Source organism: Meleagris gallopavo, chromosome 11 (assembly GCF_905368555.1).
Source record: "Meleagris gallopavo chromosome 11, MGAL_WU_HG_1.1, whole genome shotgun sequence".
Lineage (NCBI taxonomy): Eukaryota > Metazoa > Chordata > Aves > Galliformes > Phasianidae > Meleagris > Meleagris gallopavo.
Genome location: NC_139414.1, coordinates 12,639,635 through 12,662,584, shown reverse-complemented (window position 1 = coordinate 12,662,584; position 22,950 = coordinate 12,639,635). Strand labels below are relative to the sequence as shown.

General features: G+C 43.5%; 1 protein-coding gene across 4 annotated transcripts in view; it reads right to left on the bottom strand.

Annotated features, from left to right (window-relative positions):
* The window catches only part of MB21D2 (Mab-21 domain containing 2), an 81,791-nt gene that overhangs the window by 36,641 nt on the left and 22,200 nt on the right, over nucleotides 1-22,950 (bottom strand). For 2 of the 4 annotated variants that reach the window (XM_085232424.1, XM_085232425.1), the window contains exons 3-5: nucleotides 22,185-22,300; nucleotides 14,408-14,798; nucleotides 13,298-13,502 (exon numbers count right to left, since the gene is read on the bottom strand). In XM_085232424.1, the coding sequence (XP_085088550.1) occupies nucleotides 13,298-13,502; nucleotides 14,408-14,452 (250 nt within the window). In that variant the 5' untranslated portion in view covers nucleotides 14,453-14,798; nucleotides 22,185-22,300. Of the gene's footprint in view, nucleotides 1-13,297; nucleotides 13,763-14,407; nucleotides 14,799-22,184; nucleotides 22,301-22,950 lie in introns of those variants that run through there. The other 2 variants (XM_085232427.1, XM_085232426.1) reach the window with 2 other exon arrangements.

The following is a 22,950-nucleotide window of genomic DNA, read 5'->3' as shown; positions in this document are numbered from 1 at the left end:
ATCTACCATTAAAAGCAGTTTAAAATTTAATGGTCAGAGCATAATAAATCCTACCCAGACGTTTTCAGCTTCCAAGCCAGGCCATCAGCAGGACAGAAATAGCTTTGCTGCAAGGCAACCAAGAACAATTTTAAGTGTATTTTGCAGAGAACACATGCCATGGATTGTCTCTACCCACGACCTTCTCCAGCACCTTGATGAGAAGACACTGGGTCAGGAAAGGAGATAATCAAGCAACCAATATTCGTGTGTTAAGTTAGGTACAGTCAAGAAATGAGGAATAAGGCAGACCAATCCTGAACTGCAGTGTGAAAGTAGAGCACTATTCTCCTTGGTGCCAAGCAGAATTTTCCTTCAAAATCACAAAGGGGACTCACCTGGGTCAAGTCTACTTCTTACACTGGACTTAGCATCTCAGGTAGCTTGAATCACTGCCTAGTTATCAGGTGTGACACTAAACAGGCTGCAGGTGATAGTGGCTCCGTCTTTCCCCTGCATAGTTTCTCCTCTCACATCCTTAGATCACTGCCACTGTAATTTGGAGGCAATACACTGCTAACAACGGCTTCTTCAATATCCCAGTCCGTAAAGCTTAAAAATAAAGGGGCTGGGAGGGGTTGTGATGAAGGCAGTGAGGTGAAGCTGTGCTATGCCAGCGAAGGGAAGAAGCCTCTCTGCAGCTTTTTGATGGAGGCTCCTGCTGTTCTAATGGAATCTTATCCAGGGAAAATAAATCTTTAATTAAAGAATGCTACAAACAAGCACAATGGGGCTTTTCTGTGGAAAAACCAACCCTACTGCAGTTTCTAAAGCTCTTGGTTGAACAGAGGGCAGCAGCAGCATCTCCACACCATGCTGAAGTCTGCATTCCTAGAATTCCCTCACGCATGCAGGCATGCCCAGAGTAGGCTGCTGAGTAGCTCAGGGGTTATTAGCTGAGAGTTCAGGTTCAGATTTGCCATGGGACAGAGGTCAGGGCTTCTTGTTCCTCCTGGGCTTTTCCTGTGAATGTCTTCAATTATTCTCAGCCTTGCACCCTCAGTGTCCTTTCTCCACCCACTACTGCACTGAGCAATTTTGCATTCCTCCCATTGTTAAAACCCAAGTAAGTGCTGTAGGGTCTCTAGGGCAGAAGTGCAGGAGGTGCATGCTGCAGCAGTCTCCTGGGAGGTCCCAGGAAAACAGAAGGTTAGTGTTAATGCAGTAGGAATCAACAAGCCCTCTTGTTTCTTATTCCAAAGCTAAGACAAAGGTAGGATTTGTTCAGCTAGGTGGTACAGCCAAGCCTCGTCAGAGAGGCAGAAAAAAGATGTGGAAATTTTCTTATTTTGTATTGGACCTCATCCCTTGAAACAGAGTGCACATGAAAGTATTTCATAGAAAAAACACCACCAGCAATTGGAAATGCAGAACAAAAATACTTGGAAGTGATCTACACCTGTCCAGTAATACTGCTCTTTTAGAGGGAAAACGAAGGCAGGAAGAAGGGAAAAAGAGAAAACAAAATAGAACACTTTCACCTTATTTATACTAATTTCAAAACGGGAAGGAGTCACTAAATCTTTCAGAGTTTTAGAGCAGAAAAGAAATTGAAACAAACATCTAATTTATGGATATATTTTCAAAAAAAAAACAAAAACAAAAACAAAAAAACAGCATACCAGCACTGGAAAAAAACAGAGCTAAAATGCATCAGGGAAGCCTAGCCATAAAGCAATAAAAATGAAAGAAGGCCCCTGAATTCCCCATGCTTCCAGCAATAAAACACAAACAACAAATGGAGAAAAGGACCTGCAAAGGTAGAGACTTAATTCCTGTTATTTGGTACTTCTGTTTGCTACTCAAATCCCACAATCCTTGCCTTTAAGCTATCATATGCAGTGTTTAATAGGAACATTTTCAGCCACAGACTCTGAGCTGTATTTGGCAGCTATATTGCTAATAATAAGCTGTTAAAATATCTTGCTCCTTCAGCTTACCAACTCCCTTAAATGCCTTGTGGCAGAAGCCAAGGTGCTGTGTGACCAAGAAAATAGGTTGTCTTGGAGATATCTCCACAGACAACAACAGCTCAGTCAGTCACTTTGAGTGATGCCACCTACCAATCTGCACATTAACTTCAAAGGGAAAATTAGGATATCAGGGCTACTGAAAGAAGTCATCACCTGCAAGAAACGTGCTGCTCTCCTATGTGCTTCTAGCTGAAGGAAATTCTGTAGCAATATGATAGTTTTGATTTCAGAATGCACCGCTACTTCTCTGAGTAATTTGGTCACTAAGAGGCTAATAGTGTTCCTGCCCTAATGGCCATTTATATGAAAGTCATAATTGATGCTGTTCTTCCAGAATCAGTTTCAGGTCAGACCTGGCATCACTTGTAAAAGAGAAAGTATCCAAATGATTAGACAAAGAGGCAATGCAGAAATGCCACCTACTTATGGCTAAGCTTCAAGGATTAGAATGAGTTATTACCACCAAGAACCAGGCTTTGTTTTACCAAGACTACTAAATACTTGTCTTCAAAGTAAACCTCTAGAAGTAGGTTACTCTCTAACCTAATAAAAAAGGATGCTTATTTCCTTGTCCCTTTACTGGGACACTAAAAAGAGATGCCATTCTCTCAAATAAGAATTGGAACCAATCCCGCACAGTTCAAAAACACAGATGTATTGAACTCCCCATCACCAGCACTAGATACAAGGACAAAATGTCAAGGCAGAAAGGAAGCCAAAGGCCAGAGAGACTAGATTGATGCCAACGAAGCATTACTCAATGCTAGGGATTCAGGATGGCGAATGATGGACATAAAGTCTCCAATGTCTCCCGTAACACCTTACCTGGCAAGAAGCCATCTGCTGGGCTTTATCCCCCCCTTCTAGCAGTTACTGGATGTAGAAAAACATGGACCAATGCTCACTCAGAGAGCATCCTAAACTTGCTTTGGCACATGCTCTGATCACGCAGCACTGTCAGAACTGATGGATGTTTATTCTCCTGAGCTGCTGAGGCCATGAGCACAGAGAGCCACTGGAGACGGTGTTACCCAAGGCCTTACACAAGCATAGAGAGATGCACCTGATATATCAAAACCTTTGCTAACTCAATAGCTTCTGCAACTACTATCCATTAAACATAAGTCTGCATATTTGCACGGTACTTACAAGTCTCCCGCATGATTTTCTTAATAGTATCACATGACTTGAGAATAGTCAAATTTTTGTGCAAACAGAGGCATTTGCAAATGCTTAGAATCTTCAGGAAGAAAGATCCAGTGTCTGTACTGAACATTCCTGTCATCAGCTTCAGTTAAGGCTGAAAAACAAAAGCCTTGTCCCAACTGCAATGAAAGGTCCCCCTGGGCAGCAAGATGAGTGACTCTGCTCAGAGAACATTTGCATCTCAGCTGAATTAGTTAATGTGTGTTGAACACTCTGAAAATTGTGAAGTAGTATATAAATGCCAATGATTCTTATTTATTATTGTTTTGGTGCACAACAGCGGAAAGTAGTGCCATTTACAGACGCAAATTAAGAACAACAGGAGGTCTATCATCATGTTGGGGGTCGGGGGATTTTATTCATTTGTCTCTCCTCACTCCTATAAGAGTCCTTTCTATAGGGCTCCTATAATCTCCGCCAAGCAGGGCTGGCCTCAGCCCAGGGCAGATCTGCCAACAGGGCACGAGATCTCCACCTGCAAACCTCAGCAGTATCACTTCTCAACACTGCACTCCAAAGAACTGTCATCAGTGCCCTTGAATACCAGAATGCTTCCACTGAAATTGTTTGTCTGGGACAAAGTGAGACAAAAACAAACAAATAAAGGAACATATACTTTTCCAAGGTACGTGCTCAGAGTGACATATACTTGTAGCTTTAACGTCTCCAGCTCAGATGTAAAGTATGTTATGTGCCTACGTAGCACTTACGACATTCCATTCTCAAGATAATTAAAATAACTGCAAAGACAGTCTTGTTTGGTATTACAAGACTGTCAAAGTGGCTATTTTCAGTATAATGCTTCTGCCTCACTAGAACACATTATACATTCATAAAGTTCAGAGAATTCTGAGGAAAACTAGAAGTACAGAGTCAAGGTTTAACAGAGAGCACATAAACTGTATCTGATAGATGCTCATTCAAATTCTAATAACCCCTTTTTCCTCAATATTGCACTTAGATGTGCATTACAGCTTACACACAGGAAAAGAGAAAAAGCTTTTAATTCAAACTGGGCAGCTTGTTCAGATACGCTGCATTTGCAGAGTTGCACTGCTTTTACCTTCTTCAAGTTAGTAATTGCTTACTTAGTTGCCCTGTCTATGAAATACAGAGATTTCAGCAACTTAAGCATAGAGGGCCTAATACCAAGGGGCCAATATCAACACCTGATCTGCCATTCACCATACTGTGTGCAACTTTCAAAAGGCAAACTGCAGATACAGAAGGCAACAGAGCCGCTGAAGACTCGTTACAGCAACATTCCCTCCTCTATTTGCAGAGCTGCAAATTGTTTTATGAATACCATTCAACCAAAAGGTTTAAATAAACATCCATTCACTGTCTATGCTGGAGGAGAAGCAAACCCCACTGGTTGTGTGGCAGGGTCTGACCACTGCAGAGCAGCTGTGCATCTACCCCTGTGTACAGACCTGCACCCACACTCAGGCTTCAGAATTGCAAAGGAAGAAGTGTACTTAGAATATTTCCTTCTCCTCCCAGGAGGAGCCTTATTTCATTTGAATGTAATCAGCCGGCTCCCTTGTTTGCACTCAACTCCAGATTCCTCAGTACACCCAGCAGTGCTGTACAATCACATTCAAGAGTGGCAGTGTACAAGAAGAGTTTACACGAATCAGTCACAAAGTACCTACAAGGGCCTGCAGGCTCCTGCAGAATGTCCTCTAGAACAGGGTCCTGTCACGCCGAGCCAGGGACAGAGATTAGAGTTATCAGCTTTGACACTCAGCAGGAACGTGTCACAAAGGATTAAACCATTATATCATGAAGTGTCAGCAAGCACAGCTTTCCTGTTGTTCTACCACTAAGTTATACATTAATTAGTGAGGAACAAAACAAACATGAGGTATCTCCAAGCACCTGTCCTGTGGATCAGGCCCAGCTATTAGCACAGGACTCTTTTCTAAGAGGAGTTCCATTGTGTCCCAGATCAGCCAAAGCATCACCACGAGACCCATTAAAATGCAAAATGTAGAAGCCTAAAGGGAAAAGCATAGAAGCTGATTACAGCCTTTGACTTCGTATTTTTAATACTTGTGTAATGCAATCCCTTCCTCGGAAATTCAGTATTTGATTTTCTAAACAAGGTCATATATGCACCACTGAATAAAAACATCCTTTCTTGAGAGAAGTATGAAACAGCACCCAACAACATCATGAACAGGAGAGTTGAAATACGTCATCACAGAATAGACAAAATCTCACAGCCTAACAGTTTTTGCAACAAAGCAAGAACAAATATACCTATTTCTGGATGCAGTTACTGAAAAGTGTTCCCTAGCTACTCAGCAATTCTGGACCAAATCACATACAAACTCTCACTCCATCAGTAGACAGAAGAAATTCCACCTCTACTAGTGAAGACCTAAGCAGACCAACAACACTCCACACCTAAACCTTTACTTTTCATCTAAATCATGGATGTCATGAAAGAACATGTCATGGGACAAAATAGATGATTCTGCCCCAGTCTCTTACTGCTACTCAGCAGAATTCCTAGCTTCAGCTGTCAGGCATTTTTCCTTGCTTTCCATCTCAAACTGCTGCCTTCTACTGCTTGTCATTGCCAGACTCTGCCAAGTTACATGAGCATAGACACTCAATTCTTTAATTTCTCAGAGCACTGGGATTCCTTCAGTCTAAAATAAGATTACTTGGTAGAACTGCCTAACTGGGTCAGGCTGTAATGCCTCTCCTAGAAGCAGAGCTGTACTTGATCTCAAAGCCACCACCAGAGCAACACACAACAGAGCAACTATCTGCCTTCACCACTTGAAGACTTTCTGAGGCTTGGCTCTCAAAAACAGGCTTCCATCTCCAGCTATAGCCTCAGAGTGTCGTAGGGTTAAACCATTCTGAGATAAAGAAGATCAATACCATAGTGCTCCATATTCACTACCATACCACCTCTCACCACTTTTGAAGCACGGGGAATTCTGGCATTACTGAGGTCCCATTGTGTATCATTAGACACAGAAATTGGCAAAGAGCAGTGAGAATTTGAGGACAGCTTAAAATGAAGCATAGGTGTCTAGACTCTATGTTTAGCACCCAGAACATTTTTCTTAGAGTGAAATCCACTTCTTGTTACACAAACCGAAACCACCCAGTGCTGTGCAAAAATGTGTTAACCATTTTCTAAGTAAAATCATACTGTCCAACATGAAATATAATGCATTAACAGGATTGTTACAACTTACTTAGCATCAAGTATCTTTCAAAAGTCAAATATAATGGGGGGCGAGGGAATTATCTTAAACTGAATGCTACAGCAGATGGTAATTCCCTTATAACCAGAAAGTCACTGACATGGTGCTCTGAAAGAATTAAAGAAAGTTTATCTGATGAAAGAGCACATAATTCAGGGACCTGTCTGATTGGCTGAACTACTAATCCACTCAGCCCAGGACAATTTCTAGCTGCAATAAGAGGAATACAGCAGAGTGGTGGAAATGAAACCATACAGTGGAGTTCTCTTAATAGAAAGAAGGCAAAATCCATAGCAGCAACTGTCAATTGGAACATCTGCTGCTAAACATTTATTCTGAATGCCTTACAAACCACCTTCCAGTTTCACTGGCTAAGAAAGAAGCCAAATCCTGTGTTTTTCTTAGTTATACGGTAAGACAGGATTGTGCTGGAAGTTACAAAACTCCACTGGATATAAAATTCATATTAAGGGTGGGGAACCTATGAAGTATTCTGCAGGTTACAATAAAGCTTGACTTCAGTTTGAAGAACTCGTATCACACTACCAGTGATCAGAACAAGACTTGAGATATCTATCTAAGTCATTTTTCAGCTTTTTTACCCTTGCTCCCATGCATGTACACTTCTCTTTTCTAAAGCAGGGAAATTCAGTAAGTACAACATCCAACACTATTTCCTGCATTAGCTTCCACAATAGGTCATCTCCTTTTCCTAAAGGAAAAATCAGGCAGATACCCCTTCCTTACTCACAACTCCATCTAGTCTATTGTTTGTTTCATACTCTAAAGATGGGCAAATTTGAGAAACTCTACAGGAGCTCCTAGGGAATTTTAACTCCTTACTCAGAGGACAGCAGACCAAGCATTACAAGACAACAGAGCAGCAAGATCCCGAGCTGCAGTGAGTGACAATTTACTCAGATACAATAGCAGTGGGTACAGAAACAAGGGAAAGAAGCTGCTTAACTTCAGAAAGCATGTAAGATCCTCAGGTAGACAGAGATCTCCAATGAAATCCCCTTGCCTCCATTGCCAGTCCTTAAATGAGGTCTGGGAAGGTACATTGCATGCACCTGAGCTCCCTGGGTTGGCCCTACCTTCCCACCAGGTGCTCAGTCACTGATTCAAGTCATGACTTAGCATTTCTACTACATCAAAATAACAATGAACAGAAATAATGAGTTTATTTAAGAATAAAGAACTTCATCCATCCCAACTCTGGACTGCTAAGGAAAAACCCAGCTCAGGAGGGATGTTATCTTGTAAAATGTATTTAGTTCTTAAGCCTCAATATAGCAAATAAGCTACAGCTCTTGTTTCCCAAGTTAGCACCCACACAACCCAAGGATCAGATTCATACACTACCATCACTTAGAAATACCTAATGGACTTAGTGGCATACCACTTAGTCTCAAAGAGAACTGAGAGATTCATGCCAAAACCTCTACCTGCAGCTGCCAACACAGGGTTTCACACAGACATTCCACTGTCACCTGGCACTGTTCGTGCTGAAGCAGCCCTGGCAAGTGAAGTCCCATTGACTGGAGGTGGGAGCTATCAAAAAAAAAACTTGCATAGTGTTGAGATTCCCTTCAAGAAGCCCAGGCAGGACTGAGGATTGATTCATCTTGAGTCTCCCCTACACTGGACTCTTTCTATAGGCTGCTCTGGGTCTCCAAGTACACATCTGTCATTTAAATCCCCAAAGCTAAAATAAAACATGTCCCCCAGCCTTCCTGAGCAGTGTTGTACTTGCTTTTATTTAGCTTCACCTACAGTCAGCTGCCTACAGGAAAGTTGAACAACTGGTTTCTAACTAGAATTCATGCAAAGTCATGTGGAATGAAAAAGGAAAAGTCAAAAACCCAACAACTCACGTATCCTGGTTACCATCCTCCACTATAATTATAAAATTGCCCTTAAAGCATAATTGCATAATTGGGCTTGGCAAGCATTCACCCAAATCTTTTACAAATATTTCCACAGACTGAAGGAACAGGCGGTGGGCAGTCTGACAAGCCTGCCATGAGAATTTGTGCCCTTAGGACATGTTCCTTGCTATTACACTAAATACTTTGCATCACAGCCTAATGTTTCAAAACAGTAGTTGAGCAAGTGAAGTACCAGCATCTTAAAACAAATTAAGAGAAACATTTTCAAGCTATTTTCACTGCACACATGGAGCAACCCCTTTGAACAAAGAGACAGAGGTGGCTATAGACCCCTCACTACAAGAAAGACATTAAGGCTCTGGAGTGTGCCCAGAGAGGGGCAACTGAGATTGTTCAGTCTGGAGAATAGGAGGCTCAGAGGAGACCTTATTGCTCTCTACAACTTTCTAACAGGAAGTTGTGGCAAGGGGGGAATGGCTTCTTCTCACAGGTGACAGCAATAGGACAAGACAGAATGGCCCTAAGTTGTGCCAGGGGAGGTTCAGATTGGATATTAGGAAGAATTTCTTCTCAGAAAGAGTGGTGATGCACTGGCACAGGCTGCCCAGGGAGGTGGGGAGTCACTGATCCTGGAGGTGGTCAAGAACATGGGGATGTAGTACTTAGGGACTTGGTTAAGTGGGCAGTGCTGGTGGTAGGTGGACGGTTGGATTAGATGATCTTAGAAGTCTTTTCCAACCTTTATGATTCTATGGATTATTTTTAACTAGAAACAGAAAGAATTCAACTTAGGTGAAATTGGTTGACTTCTGATAGTTATAGACAGACAGAAGACATTGATACCTCGTGAGGGTCACATTGCCAGCATAGCACCCTGTCCCTTAAAAAATAAAGGAAGAAAATACAGCCTCAAATACAAGTACAGAAACATGTGATCTGCAGGGAGAGGGGACTGAACAGAAGCCAGAAATGAAATCTGCAATACAGTATGGTTGTTTTTAACAGCTGTGCATTATGCATTCAGCAGCACAGGGAATGCCAGCAGGGAGCCATTATTAACATAGCCCTCAGTGTGCAGTGTGCTCCTATAACGATTGGCCTCTCTTGAGAAAAGGTATGCGCACAAAAAAGACTTAACCCTAGAGAGATCGTTTCAATCTTGTTGCTATTTCATCAGCTCAGTGCCACAAAAGAAACCAGAGAATTTCTCTGATTTATCATAGACAAGCAGGTAACAATTCCAACAATGCATGAAATCTAGTCTACAATAGGTTTCATCATCAAGTTATACCAGGAGGGCAAAGGGAAAAAATATGTCCCAAAAACTGCTGCAACACAGTCACACCATCAATGCTGTTCTGATACACAGACCTCCAGTACCACGGAGACCATGAAATACCTCTCTTGTAGAAGACACCACTGAAAAGGAGAATCATCAAAGTGGGGAGCCAGGAAATAGTCTCAGCAGGCTCACCACTCTCCTCTATCAGGTGCTGATGGGAACTCACTCTCTATTCTGTCAACAGCTCCAAGTGGCAGCAGGCTGCCAGCCCGCAGCTGAGAGCTGTGCTGAGGTGGGCAGCTTTGGTCCCACAGAAGTAATGTGCAACCACTGAAATGACAGAAAGATACACCAGAGGCTTTCAAAAAGAAACGCCAATTTGTGCCAGCTTGAACCTGTCTTTTCCCTGGTTTGAGGGACAGAGGGCATTGAGAGGAAAGAGAAGCGCACGAAGCTCCCTGAACATCCCTGTTCTGACTCTATAGAGAAGTTGTCGTCTCATGGTAGGAAATAAAACACCAGCACAAAGGGCTGGAGAACTGTTCTAGGCAACTGAACATCACTGTGTGCCCTTAGTAGAAGAAACAGCTCTGTGTGGTCTGTATGTATCCATACCCCCTCACTCTATTCTTCTCAGATCCTCTCATTAAGAAGTAAAACGTAAGAGTCAATAACTCTAATAATGTGAACGGCTGTGAGGCAGCAATAGCACTGAAAATATCAAGAGGCTGTTTAATATGCAATGTTCTTGTTCCCAGGAGCATAATGTTGCACTTTTTTCCCCTCTTTTTTTTAAAGCCTGGAACATCTGTGCTTTACAACAGTTTTTTATTTAGGTGCTGAACAGAAAGGTTCAGCTTTATTAAATAAGATTCCAGAAGTACTTGTACTGCAGGAACAATGCTCTCAAGATCAGGCACCCTTATAAGGTTTTGCAGTATCAGTACTATGCACCACTCATCACAATTGCAGCAAATGCTTTACAAATCCAAATATCATTGGTAGCAACACCATCATTCGATAAAAATACTCCTTTATCACTCCTTAAGCACAGAAAAAGCAGTCACAGTCAGAATAAGTGATGAGCTCCTTTCATGACTGGCAGACAGAGACTCAGTCTCCCCATCAATCCCAGCCAGCCCGTCACGCAGAACACAAGGCTCTCTTTTCTCCACTCCTTTTCTTGATTAATACAGCCTTCCCTTTTGAGGGTCAGTTATACCTGTGCTGAGGAGGCAAGTAATTACCAGGCACAGCTCAGCATGTGTAAGGGAAGTCACCCAGCACAGACACCAAAAGACACCTGTTGTTTCAGTGGAGGGTGTCAGAAAGACCATATGGTCTTGGTGATTAAGTATGGGATGCCCAGGAATTGCCTGCGTTCAAAAAATACTCAATTCCCTCACCAGACAGACCTATTCTGATGTGTGGGGCACAAGATTTTGGATGAAGGTATGGCAAGCAACACCCCTCCCTAATTTAATCATAGCACAGCTCTTGAGATCTCCCATAGTTCTGTCACTAAGAGCCAGCATAAGACAGCATACAGAGAAAAATAGTTAATATAAAAAGAAAGCAAATATCTGAGCTAGAGGGCAAGACACAGAGTGCAAACATCAGAGAATCTGTGCAAAGTCTTCTTGCCCATCATTCATCCACAAATTATGCACCAGTGTAATTAAATCAGGAAAGCTACGTTTAATTTTCCTATAATCACCCGATGAGATAAGAGCAGTACGTATGGGAGGAATCAGGCACAGGGGAAAGAGCTATCTATTAATAAGTTAAATCATTTTAGATTTTAGAGCCTCTCTGGCTAAAAAGGGTCTGATCTACAAGCACAGCTTCTGTGTCTAAAGCAGACAAGTCAGACACCCCATTTCCATTTCTGTCCTGGGCTTGGTTCTAAGCTCTTGTCTTTTTTTCAGAAGCAAGTTGCATTGCTAACTGTGAGACGTAACTTTAGACAGAAATATAGCTACTGCTTAAACCCAGTTTTAGTCTAGACACTTAAAACTAAATGTTCATCTCCCCCCAATAACATTAATGAACAGCCACATTCATTTATGTTATTTGTAACAGAATAAGGCTTTCTGTTTTCACGATAGTAAGACCTCAGAGTGCACTTGCAGAAATGCAAGGTACACTACAACCTGTCTTTCTGTCTTTCTTTTATTACCTTTTCCTGCCAGAGAGACAGGAAAACATGCTGTGGTCTCTGACCCCTGCAAAGACGAGCAGTGCTTTCGCAGGGCCACATAAAGCCTTCTCTACCTACCAGCCACACACTGAGAACTGCTGTTTTCCTGCTCTCTGTCCTTCACTTCATCTTGTCCAGACCTGCTTCCTCAGCCAGTTATTTAAAACCCTGATTGAAAAACGTATCAGGTTATAATAGAGGATGACCTCTACAGGATGGGGTTTTCACTATGAAAAATCCTACGGACATTGTTGCAACCAGTGCTTCACCACATAGCTTTTTTAAAGCAGGAAGGGAAAAATATTTATAACAGCAACTATAAATATACATGCTACTGACTTTTCAACTTGTTGTCCTTGTTCTCAAGCTAAATTTAGTCTGCTGTATCCTGTCCAACCCTTGGTGAAAAAGCAGTACATACACAAAGTTGTGCAAATCCCAAAGCAGGCAATTACCTGAGCACCTTACCAGATAACCAGCTGGATGGGTAGATGCTCACTTAATGAGCATGGGTATGCTCATGGCTACCGAGAAAGTGGTCCATTTCCGGGATGGGATACCCCCATGATACAGAAAATAATTATTATTGCAGGATAATAGCAATTATTATAGGATAGCTCTGTGCTTCCAAATGAGAAAAGTGATGCAGGTTATTCACTGCAGACATCAGACTTCAAGGGTCTGTGGGTACCTCTGAGCCACAAAGAACCACTCCCTGCCCACACCTGCCAATTAATCACGTTCTTATTTTACACACAGAAATGTTTGGGATACTGAGACACATCTGGCAGACCGATTTAGAGTCCAACCTGCACATAAAAGAGCATCCTTTTGTACCCTAAGGGCTCTCATTCACATGAGTGATTTCTTAGTCAAAATAAGGTAAGTCTTTATCAGGAAATTAACACCTAGAGAATCAGAGTTGTTAGTCATCCCACTGCTGATCTTAATAAGCCTTAGTCATGCCAGAGCCCAGGTGATTCCTGCAAAGGCCAGCACCTTTTCCCCTCCACTTTAAGGATCCCTGCCTGTGATGCAAAGTTTCACGCAGATGAGGACTCCCAGACACAATCCAACTCGCTCCACTCACAGCAAGTTTTGCAACCCAAGCAAGAAACGCAGTTGAGAGGATGCTCCTCTACAAGCACCGGCCGGTCTAATAACCCTCTAAGAAATAAACACGTTAAATAAATCTGCGTTTCCGACATCCTTGACAGTTGGGATAAAAACAATAAAGGCTCGGGCTCATCATGATTCTCCAGCACGGGCCAGCTCTGCTTTCCTCTCCGCTTATAAATACACCGCTGCTAAAGGGTAGGTGAGCGGGCGGGGAAAAACGGCGTCCGGGAGGCGAGGCGCTCTCTGCGGCCCTCGGAACCCCGCGGCAGGGACACGCTCCGCGGTGCCGCACTGCCCGGAGCCCAGCGCCGAGGTCCCGCCGGCATCGCCCCCGCCCCGCGCGGTCCCTGCCCTACCCAGCATGGAGAAGATGAAGTCCTTCGCCGTGTGGATCTCCAGGGCTCGCTGATCGTCGTACTCTCTCTGATCGTGCTTGGTGAATTCCTGGATGAGTTTATTCAATTCCTCCACCCTGGCTCCCGATCGGAAATCCAGCTCCGGGAAGGGAGGCTTGCTGTTGGTGCCGGCGGACCCTGCCTTGCTGGCGAGAGGCGCCGCCATCTTCATGCAAAAAAAAAAAAAAAAAAAAAAAAAAAAAAAGAGAGGAAGAGAAGGAAATAAATTAAAAAAAAAAAAAAAAAAGCAATGTTGCAATGGAAGAACGCAAGCCGCAGCGCAGCGGCAAGCCCGGGCGCGGGGCTGCCTGCGGGGCCCGGGAGGCGCGGAGGGCGCCGGGCGCCGCGATCAACAAGCGGCAGCGCTGCTGCGCCCCCGCCCGCGGCACCGCGGAGCCGCCCGCCGCCGCGCTGGGGGCCGGGCCGGGCGGCGCGGGGCCGCCTGCTGACGGGGGGGCTCGCTGCTCCGCGGCGTCACGGCGGGGCGGGTGCGGAGGCTGCGGGCGCAGCTCCGGCGCGGGATGAAAGCCTTCTTTCTTTTCTTTTTTTTCTTTTTTTCTTTTTTTTTTTTAATTTAAATTTAATTGTAAACTTCAACAAAAGCCGTGTCCTGCAAGTGGATTAATAACCAGCTTGCAACTCTGCTCTTCCCTCATGCTCCCAGAGGCATTCTGCTTTTGTTCTCTTTTTGGCTTCGTAAGATGTGCACATCTATATGCACATATATATGTATACACATTCATACATATATATATATATATATATATGAGATAATATTACTGTATGTTTTGGGGCAGCAACCAAGACAAAGTGTCCTCACTGTTGCTTTGGTGACCAACCCTGACAGCTACACAAAGAGCAGGAGGGGAGATGGGGTATCAGAAGACCTACAGGTCCGTGTCAAGGAGCCCAGACTTCCTATCCCCACCCATTGAAAAGGCAGCATACTTTTCTTCAGTACGTGTTTTTAATACCTAATAACTTTTCAGCCTGAAGTGTTTCTCTCCCTTTAGCCTGCTCTTCTGTGCACTGTCCCATCATTGAGCATACATAGCATGATCCATTATTTACCTTAGTGCATCCACTGGAAGGACTCTTTTCCAGCTCAGGAAGCATACAAATACATTGCTAGCCTTCCACAGGGCACTTCACATGCTGGGGCACTCATGCAAACTGCTTCAATAAGTACTGTCCTCTGAAGCTTCTTGGCAGAAAACAAAGCTTTCAGCTCAGTCCTGATTGAAGGTGAAACACCTCTACCAAATTAAGGATCAAGGCATTCAGAGAAAAAAAAGGAAGGTGGAACTAAGCCTGGTGAGAAGCATTCACAGACTGTTTTCACTGATGCATAGTGAATGCAGATGTAAGTGTGCAGAGCTGTGCACAGGGAAGTGGCCTGGTTCTACTGGACCACTCGTCTTGATCAGGAGCGGGCTCAGCACCTCTCGCAGTAGGATCTCCTCTGAAACAAGAATGAAAATCAAGGGTAGATTTGGACCCTGTAACAGAAACAGTGGCCTTTCCAAAGGACAACAGGCAATGCCTGTGGCTTTGTCTTGTTGCTGCTCACAGCTTCTGAGGCATTGATGCGCTCATTATCTAGGAAATGATGTCCCAAAGGTAAAGGTAGGAGAGCCTGTGTGCAGGCACATGCCCTCTGCTGGGTACTGAGGCCCTATTGTGCTCAGAGCTGCACGTAGCCCACTCTGACACACGTCGCCTTCGTTCACCGTCTGAACCTTTGGTGATCAGCTGCGCTGTCACATGAGACTCTGACCAGCGCCCTCCCCAGCAAAGCCCACAGATAAAAGTAATCCACTGCTAGCGTTAACACAACGGGGTCCAAAAGGCAAAGCAGCCATCAGCAGTGCTCCGTGGTGACGGCCTGCCTTGCAAGGTAAGCTCTGCCAAACTCAATGCCCTCCACGCTACCAGGCTGCAGCCTCTGGCCGAGCGCTCAGGACATCTCTCTTCCTGCCCTCGTGTTTTGGAAGCCCATTTGCCACGTCTCTGCCGCGTTTTTGGCTGGGGTGACAATGTCGTGCGGGCAGACAGCTCCCTCTGGTGATAACACCTCTCCCCATCATAAGCACGCACAGAAGTCATGTTAACTCCCGAACCCCCAACCACACTAAGACCTTCCATTTTGCCCTGCCCATCCTTGAACATCTCCAAGTCCCATGTGCTGCTGCAAACATTTATAGCTGTGCGAGTACCCTTGTTCCAGTTTTGTGTAGTGCAATCCTCTAGCTGCTATGACACTGGCACCACTTGGCAAAGAAGATGGACATGTTGAAGATGGGCACTTTTCAGTGCCAGCTCTCCTGCCTCATCTCTTTGAAGCTGATGTTGTCCACAGGCTCTGAGGACAAGGCGTCTTCCTCCTACTGTCATATATGAGTTACTGCATTGCATTTCCATACTGGAACTTCCAGTAGTTTCTTCATGAGCATTTTGTCTCAGATGTTGCCTTTCAGTGGGCAACATCCAAATGATCAGAGAGACTCTCCATCCATATCAAGGTCAGACATACTTCCTTTCTCTTTTTTCCCCCTCTTCATTTAAAATAATTCAATCCTATTTGCCAGCAGCTTTGTGGCTAGCTTTCCCTGAATTTACAGAAAGCATCAAGTGCTTCAGAAATAATGGATGCTGGAAGCACTGGAGATCTCAGTTTCTTTACCTTTTTTAATGGCCCCTCTGCTTGGAGTTACTGGAACCTTCTCATTTCGGGGAGGTTTCCATTACCCAACAGTGTCAGCTGCTCCAGGTTTCTCGCTCATCTGGTGTTTGTTGCAGAGACCCAAAGCATGTGCTTCATTTAGTGGTTGAGCTCAAACATTCACCAAGAGCAGCACTGAGCAAACAGTTTTCATTCTTTTCAAGTGTCTCTGATCAGTGCTGCACACCTTTGTTCCCACCTCACTGCTAACTGAAATTTTCCTTCATGAAAAATATCATGCTTACAATACAAGGAGCCTTCTTACTGTCTTCTGTGGAAATCTGTGATGGACTTGGGTGCCTCAGTGGCAGGTGGGATCCACTGTACTGTCATATGCTTGTTAATACCCTTGTAACTGCATCAGCTTGCAATTCTATCTCAGCACATCGGTACAATTTAAGATCTCTGAATAAATACACAGTTAATACAAGTCTTACGTAAATCAAGCACTGGGGATTATTTGAGCAAATAAATGAGAATGAGATTGCAAATACAGTTGGCCGGGAGCTTTTCTACAAACTCTTTTTTCTTTCTGAAATGGAACTTTCTGTGGAAATGTTTCAGCATCCTTAGAGTTCTTCCTGTGAACATTACTTGTGGTCATCTGTGTCCCCTCTACACCACCAGGCACAAAACTTCCCAGTATTCACCTTCTTTGGGGTAGGGTCTGAGTACCCTACGCACTACACCATGCCTTTCTGCACTGAAAGCTGTGCCTTCCCTCTCACATGTACCTCTTCTTTCTCCTGTGCTCCTTCTCTTTCCTTCTAAGTACCCTCCTTTTTTTCTCCTGCAAAACAGATATCCTCTTTTCTGTCCAGTGCTGCTTCCAGCACTTAGCAATAGAATGGGCCAAAGAGGAAAGAATCAAAAGGGAAGAAATAACTGTTCTCACTTCTTTTGCATGATCTGAGACCTCAGAATGCTTCCCACACTTGAATAGGCTCTGTCAAAAAACTACTCGACTGCAAGTGAGCATTAATACCACCATCTTAAGACTGGGGACATAAATCTGCAGCAGCTATGAAGAGCAACCGGCCTGGGGTACCAAGGCAGAAAGACCAGTCAGCCAGGGATCAACCCTTGAGCATCTCAATGAGATGCTGAAAACTGGTAGGGGGAATTAACTGGAGCAAGATCCAGAAATAAGATGGAGCCTCAGAGAAATCGTCTGAGGGTATTTCACTGCAGCTGGTAATTATGGCATGACACAGACTGAGCTAGATTCATCCCTCACTTCAACAGTACCCAGATTTTCTGAGGCTAAAAGTAGGCTCGGGAACATCTTTCCTTTCTGTACTTAGTACTGAAGCAGCTGCAGCTCAAAGCTTTGTGTGGCAAGGGGCTTCACTGCGAACAAAATTACCTACTGAAGTGCTCCATTTTTTCCAATCTGGTGGCTGCAATTTGTGCTTCATGTTTCTGCAGTATCTCCTGAGCTCAAGGGCCATTTGTGCCTTGTGTTGCACAGAACAGACTGTGCAGGTAAGAAGAGTGACACAGAGCAGGGAGTGAGCCATGCACAGGGAAGGACTCACTCAGATGCAGACTGCAGATCCTGCTGTGCCATCCCCATCAATCTTCTTCGCTGGCTCTGCACCCACCTCTGCTCTTCCAGCCCAGAGCAGAACGCAGTCTGGGATCTCTCCCCCTTCCCAACACTATTCCCCATGCCCCTTTTCTCCTCCCTTCACACTTTTTCTGAATGGCCTGAATCCACGGATGTGGGACAGTCCCGGGAGGAGGGAGCCAGACAAGCATCACACCTGGTTTTGCAGTTTTCAGGAGCTGACTTTCAATCTGCTGTCCTGGTGATGCTTTGTGTACTTCAGCTGCTTTGCTCAGCTTCAGGTCTTTGCCTCCTCCATTGATCCCTAGCCTGGCTCTGGAGTGGGGCTCAAAGAGAAGAGACAGGACCTTACCCAAGGTGCTCACCCTGTGCTTCTCTATGTCAGGAATTCCCCTCATTCTGGTGGCAGAAACATTGCCTCTGCTCCACACACCCTAAAAATGTCTTCAAAATGGCAAGTACAGCCAGCAGTCTAAAGGATACACTACGGAAGAATCAACAAAAAACAAGTTAATTGCATACATAGGGCAAAGAGAAACTTTCAAATGAATTTGGGTTCATGATCTCTCCCCTAGCTCTGCAATTTAAACTGCATGCTTAAAGTAGAAAGACTAGGAGGAACTGTTGTGAACATAGACTAATGCAGCCCCACCAGAACACTCCCAAACACTGAAAGGGCAATGGAAACACCGAAAGGGAAATGGGCTCCTGCTCTGTGCCCAAGAATTCACCCTCACCTTTACCCATTTATAAAGTCAGTGCCACTTTGGCCGATGGATCCCATGCATTTTACCTCCTGGAGCTATCTCCACATGGAGAGATGTGTGGTACCGGCTGTGAAAGTTTGTTAGCCAAAATAGCATGGACTGTGTTCAGCTCTGCTCCTCTCCAAACACATGGTGTGTCCCGCATGTTCCCAGGGACTATGAGAAGCTCCACCTGCCTTGTTCTCCCTACTGTCACCAGAGACTATTTCTTAGTGTCTGTAAATAAACATCCAGGTGGCTTGCAGGCACAATTTCCATGTGCAGAGGATGACGACAGATGAAAAGCACCCAGAGCATACTACAGTCTTGAGACAGTTTTAAGAAGGGGTGTGTTACCTTCTTGGCAGACTAAAACTTTTCTTCAAGATTAAAAATAAATTTCTCCCCCCTGGGAAGAATTGTGATCTACATCCTGTCAGCAGAACACGGCATCGAGCCATCCACATGGCACTGGAGCTGTGCTCATTAAAATCTTTTGAAACAATGGCATTGCATCTGTCATAGCCAGCCTCAAAGTATCCATACCCAGGATGCTTACAGCATTTTCTGAAAGAATAGCAGATGCTTAGTGTGAACCCCAAGCTAGAAATGCATCATTGTAGCTCATATATCCACCAAGGCCTTTGAAGCAGAGTTCTGGAAAGCAGAATCCTGAATCTAAAATAATTTCAAACACTGAATGTTTAAAGGTCCCAGTCAGATCATTTACTGTTCTCAATATCTTGAAAAATATAGATAGATAGATAGATAGATAGATAGATAGATAGATAGATAGATTTATATATATTTATATATACATACGCACTGGTCATCTGACTATCTCAATGTCATTTAACATAATTAGTTTGCACAATGTCACCTTTGAAGCTGATCTTATAAACTTCATAAACACTAAGTCAGTTGGCTCAGGGCCTCTGTAAGTAGTAGTTCTGCTGCTCATTTCCTTTGTTAGCATTAATTTTCTGCTATTAGTTTATCTATAAATTTGGATTATCTCAAGTAGCACAATTTGGATTCAGGTCTGAGCAGTGTTGGAAGTTGTGGTACACTGGAGCAGTACAAGGATATGGCCAGAACATGAAACACCTGATCCATATGCATAACCCCTAAATGGAGAGGATACAAATTTGGTGTTTGGTTTTGGTTTCATAAATAATAAATGAATTCTGGTGGGGACAAACAGCAAGAGATGCTCCCTTACACATCTACATGCATTATGTATGGCTTGACTGCACTCATTGTGGTTGTTCATTTGTAGATAATTGCACGTACTACAGTAGTATCAAAAGGCACAAATAAGAATCAGGGCCCTGTTGTACTGGAAACCAGATATAAACATAACAAAGAACTGATCACTCCTGTTTCATTTCAGTGTACACTTGGAGATCTCACTCAGCAACTCTCTTCTTACCCAGGAGCTTAGAAAAATTACAGTGCTTCCAGCGATGGATAGATCCGGAGTGAGAAGAACCAATTACCCCATTTCTCCCACATCACCCTGTTTCTCACAAGGTGGATGTCAGCAGCAACTTAAACCCCATATTCTGCTTGGGCAGATTTCATCATGGCACTCCTCATGCAGACACTGCCAAATAGCAACTGTCCTTGTGATTTAGACATAACTTCTGCTTCTTTGGAGCCTCATGAAGCAGCAATCCCAGACCACTGGGTAGTGGTTCCAATCCCCAGCTGCCTCCCTGTATCCCGGGAGCACAGTTCTTAGAATTATCATAAAGCAGAGGGAAAAAAGGAGGTTTGCAGGAAATGTTACATTTCCCTGTAATGGCATCCATACAGAGAAAACAAGTATTGAAAGCAATAGTCCCTTTCCTATGATTTCCTCCACAATGTTCTTCCTGTTATCCTAATTTTTATCCAGATATCCTAATCTGTAACTGATTGCCAAACCACTGATTCCTCTATCAGTTTTCCTTTCTTCAGCATAAAGAGCTAAGAGATTTCTGAGTGTCTTCCTATTAAAATATATTAACAAAAAAAAAAAATGAAATCCAGGAGGCTTGAGCTCTGTAGTGTAAAATTAATGCCTTACTGCACTAAAAACCACTGCACATCTGATGACAGAAGGGCTATCCCCTGGCCACTGCAGACATATTTTTAAGAGCTTGGTTTTTTGCATATTGCTGAGATGCTCTGGCTGATAGACGGGTTCGTATCTGAAGAACAAAAGCCCTGAGATGAGGAAAAACAAAAGGCAACAAAAATCTACAGTGAAAAAATCTCCTGTAACATTTGTGACAGACTGAGGATGTGTCAGAAAAAAATGCTTTAGTGATCTCTGGCAAGGGGCAGGAGTTTGTGTTCAAAACACAGGAATTGCCTGTCTGCCAAGATAGGCAGTTGGAAATGAAAAACAACTAAAAAAAAAAAAAAATGGGAAGAGGAAAGCAAAGTTATGGAAAATCAAGGGTATGGTGCTTTTCACAACAGAAAGATATCAGTGAGACAGGACCTGGACAGGACTAGAACGTGCATTGAATGGGTTTTGCCAATTTTAGTTCAACTTATAAATCAGATATCTGAAATAATTTCTTTTCTAGTCTGAGTACTGGACATGCTATTTTCTGCTTGCTGGAATGATCTTCATTTACTGCTAAATGTTATGTGGTAGCAGCGGGCATACGAATATCTGAAATATATATGGATCCCTTAGAAATGAAAAACATCCTTTGGTCTGAGATTATCAACCATTTTGTCACGTGGAATTTCAATGGGTAATGTCAGAATACCTGCCACTAAAAAAACCTCTGTAACATTTTCCTAATCGAATTATCCTCAGAAAAAAAAGAAAAACACAGAAATAAATATATATCCTTCGGTAGAATTTCTCTCTGGCCCTTGTTCTGAAAGCTTTGCGTGTTGTCTCCTGAGAAGAAAATCACATTAAGTCACTGCATTTCCCTTTCCATCCCAGGCTGTTTTGCAGACGCAGGCAAATCCTGATATTGTTGCTGTCTCCTTTCTTTCCAATCTCACTGCAAGTTCTTGCTGTAAACTCATAAGAGGTGAATGAGGATGAATGTCTGGACATTTGCTATGACTTCTGTTGTTCTCAGCTCTGCAAACACTTGCATCTGACAGCCTTAGCTGCACTGCTAAAACTCAGGGGAACTGTAGCACAGCACTGGTGTCAGGCACTGTTCAGCATGTCCCCATCAGGTGGTAGAATAACAAATCTGTTGAAAAGCTTACAACTGCAATCAGCAAGGACTTTTCCTTTGGGGATCATACTCATAGCAACAGAGCAAAAGCAGTTGGCATAAGCAGAAAAGAGAACAGAAATGCTCACCAGAAATGGAAAAATCCCAAAGCAGATATTGCAATACAATAAGTCTCTTGACTAGTGAGTTTGGAAGAGAAGATCAGCATCACTCCTAAATACACCAAATCCATGACAGCGCTCCATCATGCTTTGAATGCAAGAATCCACCAGGATGTAAAAAAAGAAAAAAAAAAAAAAAAAAAAAAAAAGCAGCTTAAGCGAAACAGATGCAACTGGAGATAGCTTTGCTCCAGGGCTCAGTTCTGGGCACAGCATTCCTGTCACTGTCATTTCCTTGCTGAAGAAATGACATGCAAACCATCTCCACATCAGAAGCTCCATCCCCTGCAGTACCAATGTCATTAAGGAGACTGCAACTTAAGGAGATGACCTGAAGGCTGAATGCCATGAGCACCCTCAGCAAAGGGTGCTCAGAGTCAGGAAGAATTGCAAGGACTTCCATCACAAACTGGAGAGCCATTAAGTAGCACCATAAACACCCAGCTTACCTCACATGGTACTGTTGTTAACTGAATGGTGGGAGTGAGGGTGCAGAGCAGAGTTCAGTGGTCCCGACTCCATGATGACTATTAGGGGAGAAAGAAGCAGTGTGCTCAGGAGGGATCTGTAATGGAAGTTAAGGGAGCATGGTGTTCAGCCAAAGGAAATAAATAAGGAATTGATCAGTAACTGCTCTATGAGATACGCAGTCATTACTTCTTGCATGTAAGCTTTCAGGATATGATCAAACTCTGTTATCAACAGACAGCGTTAGTCCATAGAGCTGTAATCCAAAGTAAAGCTCTTTGCACCTCCCTGGAGCTGGAGAGTTTAGGTAGGAGCAGGAGTCTGCTGGTAGGAACTCCAAGCAGGATGAAAATCTCAGTTTTTTTCTTTCTTTTTTGCTATGTGTGATTCATTTTCATGGGATTGTAAGGATGGTCTCTTGTGATTTCAGTCTTCTTTCCTGTAAACAAGGGCATTGGTCTCTGTTGTCTATTCTTGCTTTTCTTACCCTAATGAGTGTGCATTATAAGCAGAGGTGTACAACATAAATAGAACCTTGTAAGTACTTGTAAATAAAGACTCTTAGAAACCCTTTATAGGGAAGCCCTATAGACATTAATAGATAGTGAACACTTTTCTATGGGAATTGTTTTTCCACTGGTCTATACAATTCAATAGTGAATTACATTCCCGCAATCAAATCCCAAAGGATGATTCAGAAAACCATTAGAAAGGATCTAATTCTCTGTAATTTTCTGCAGTAATTGA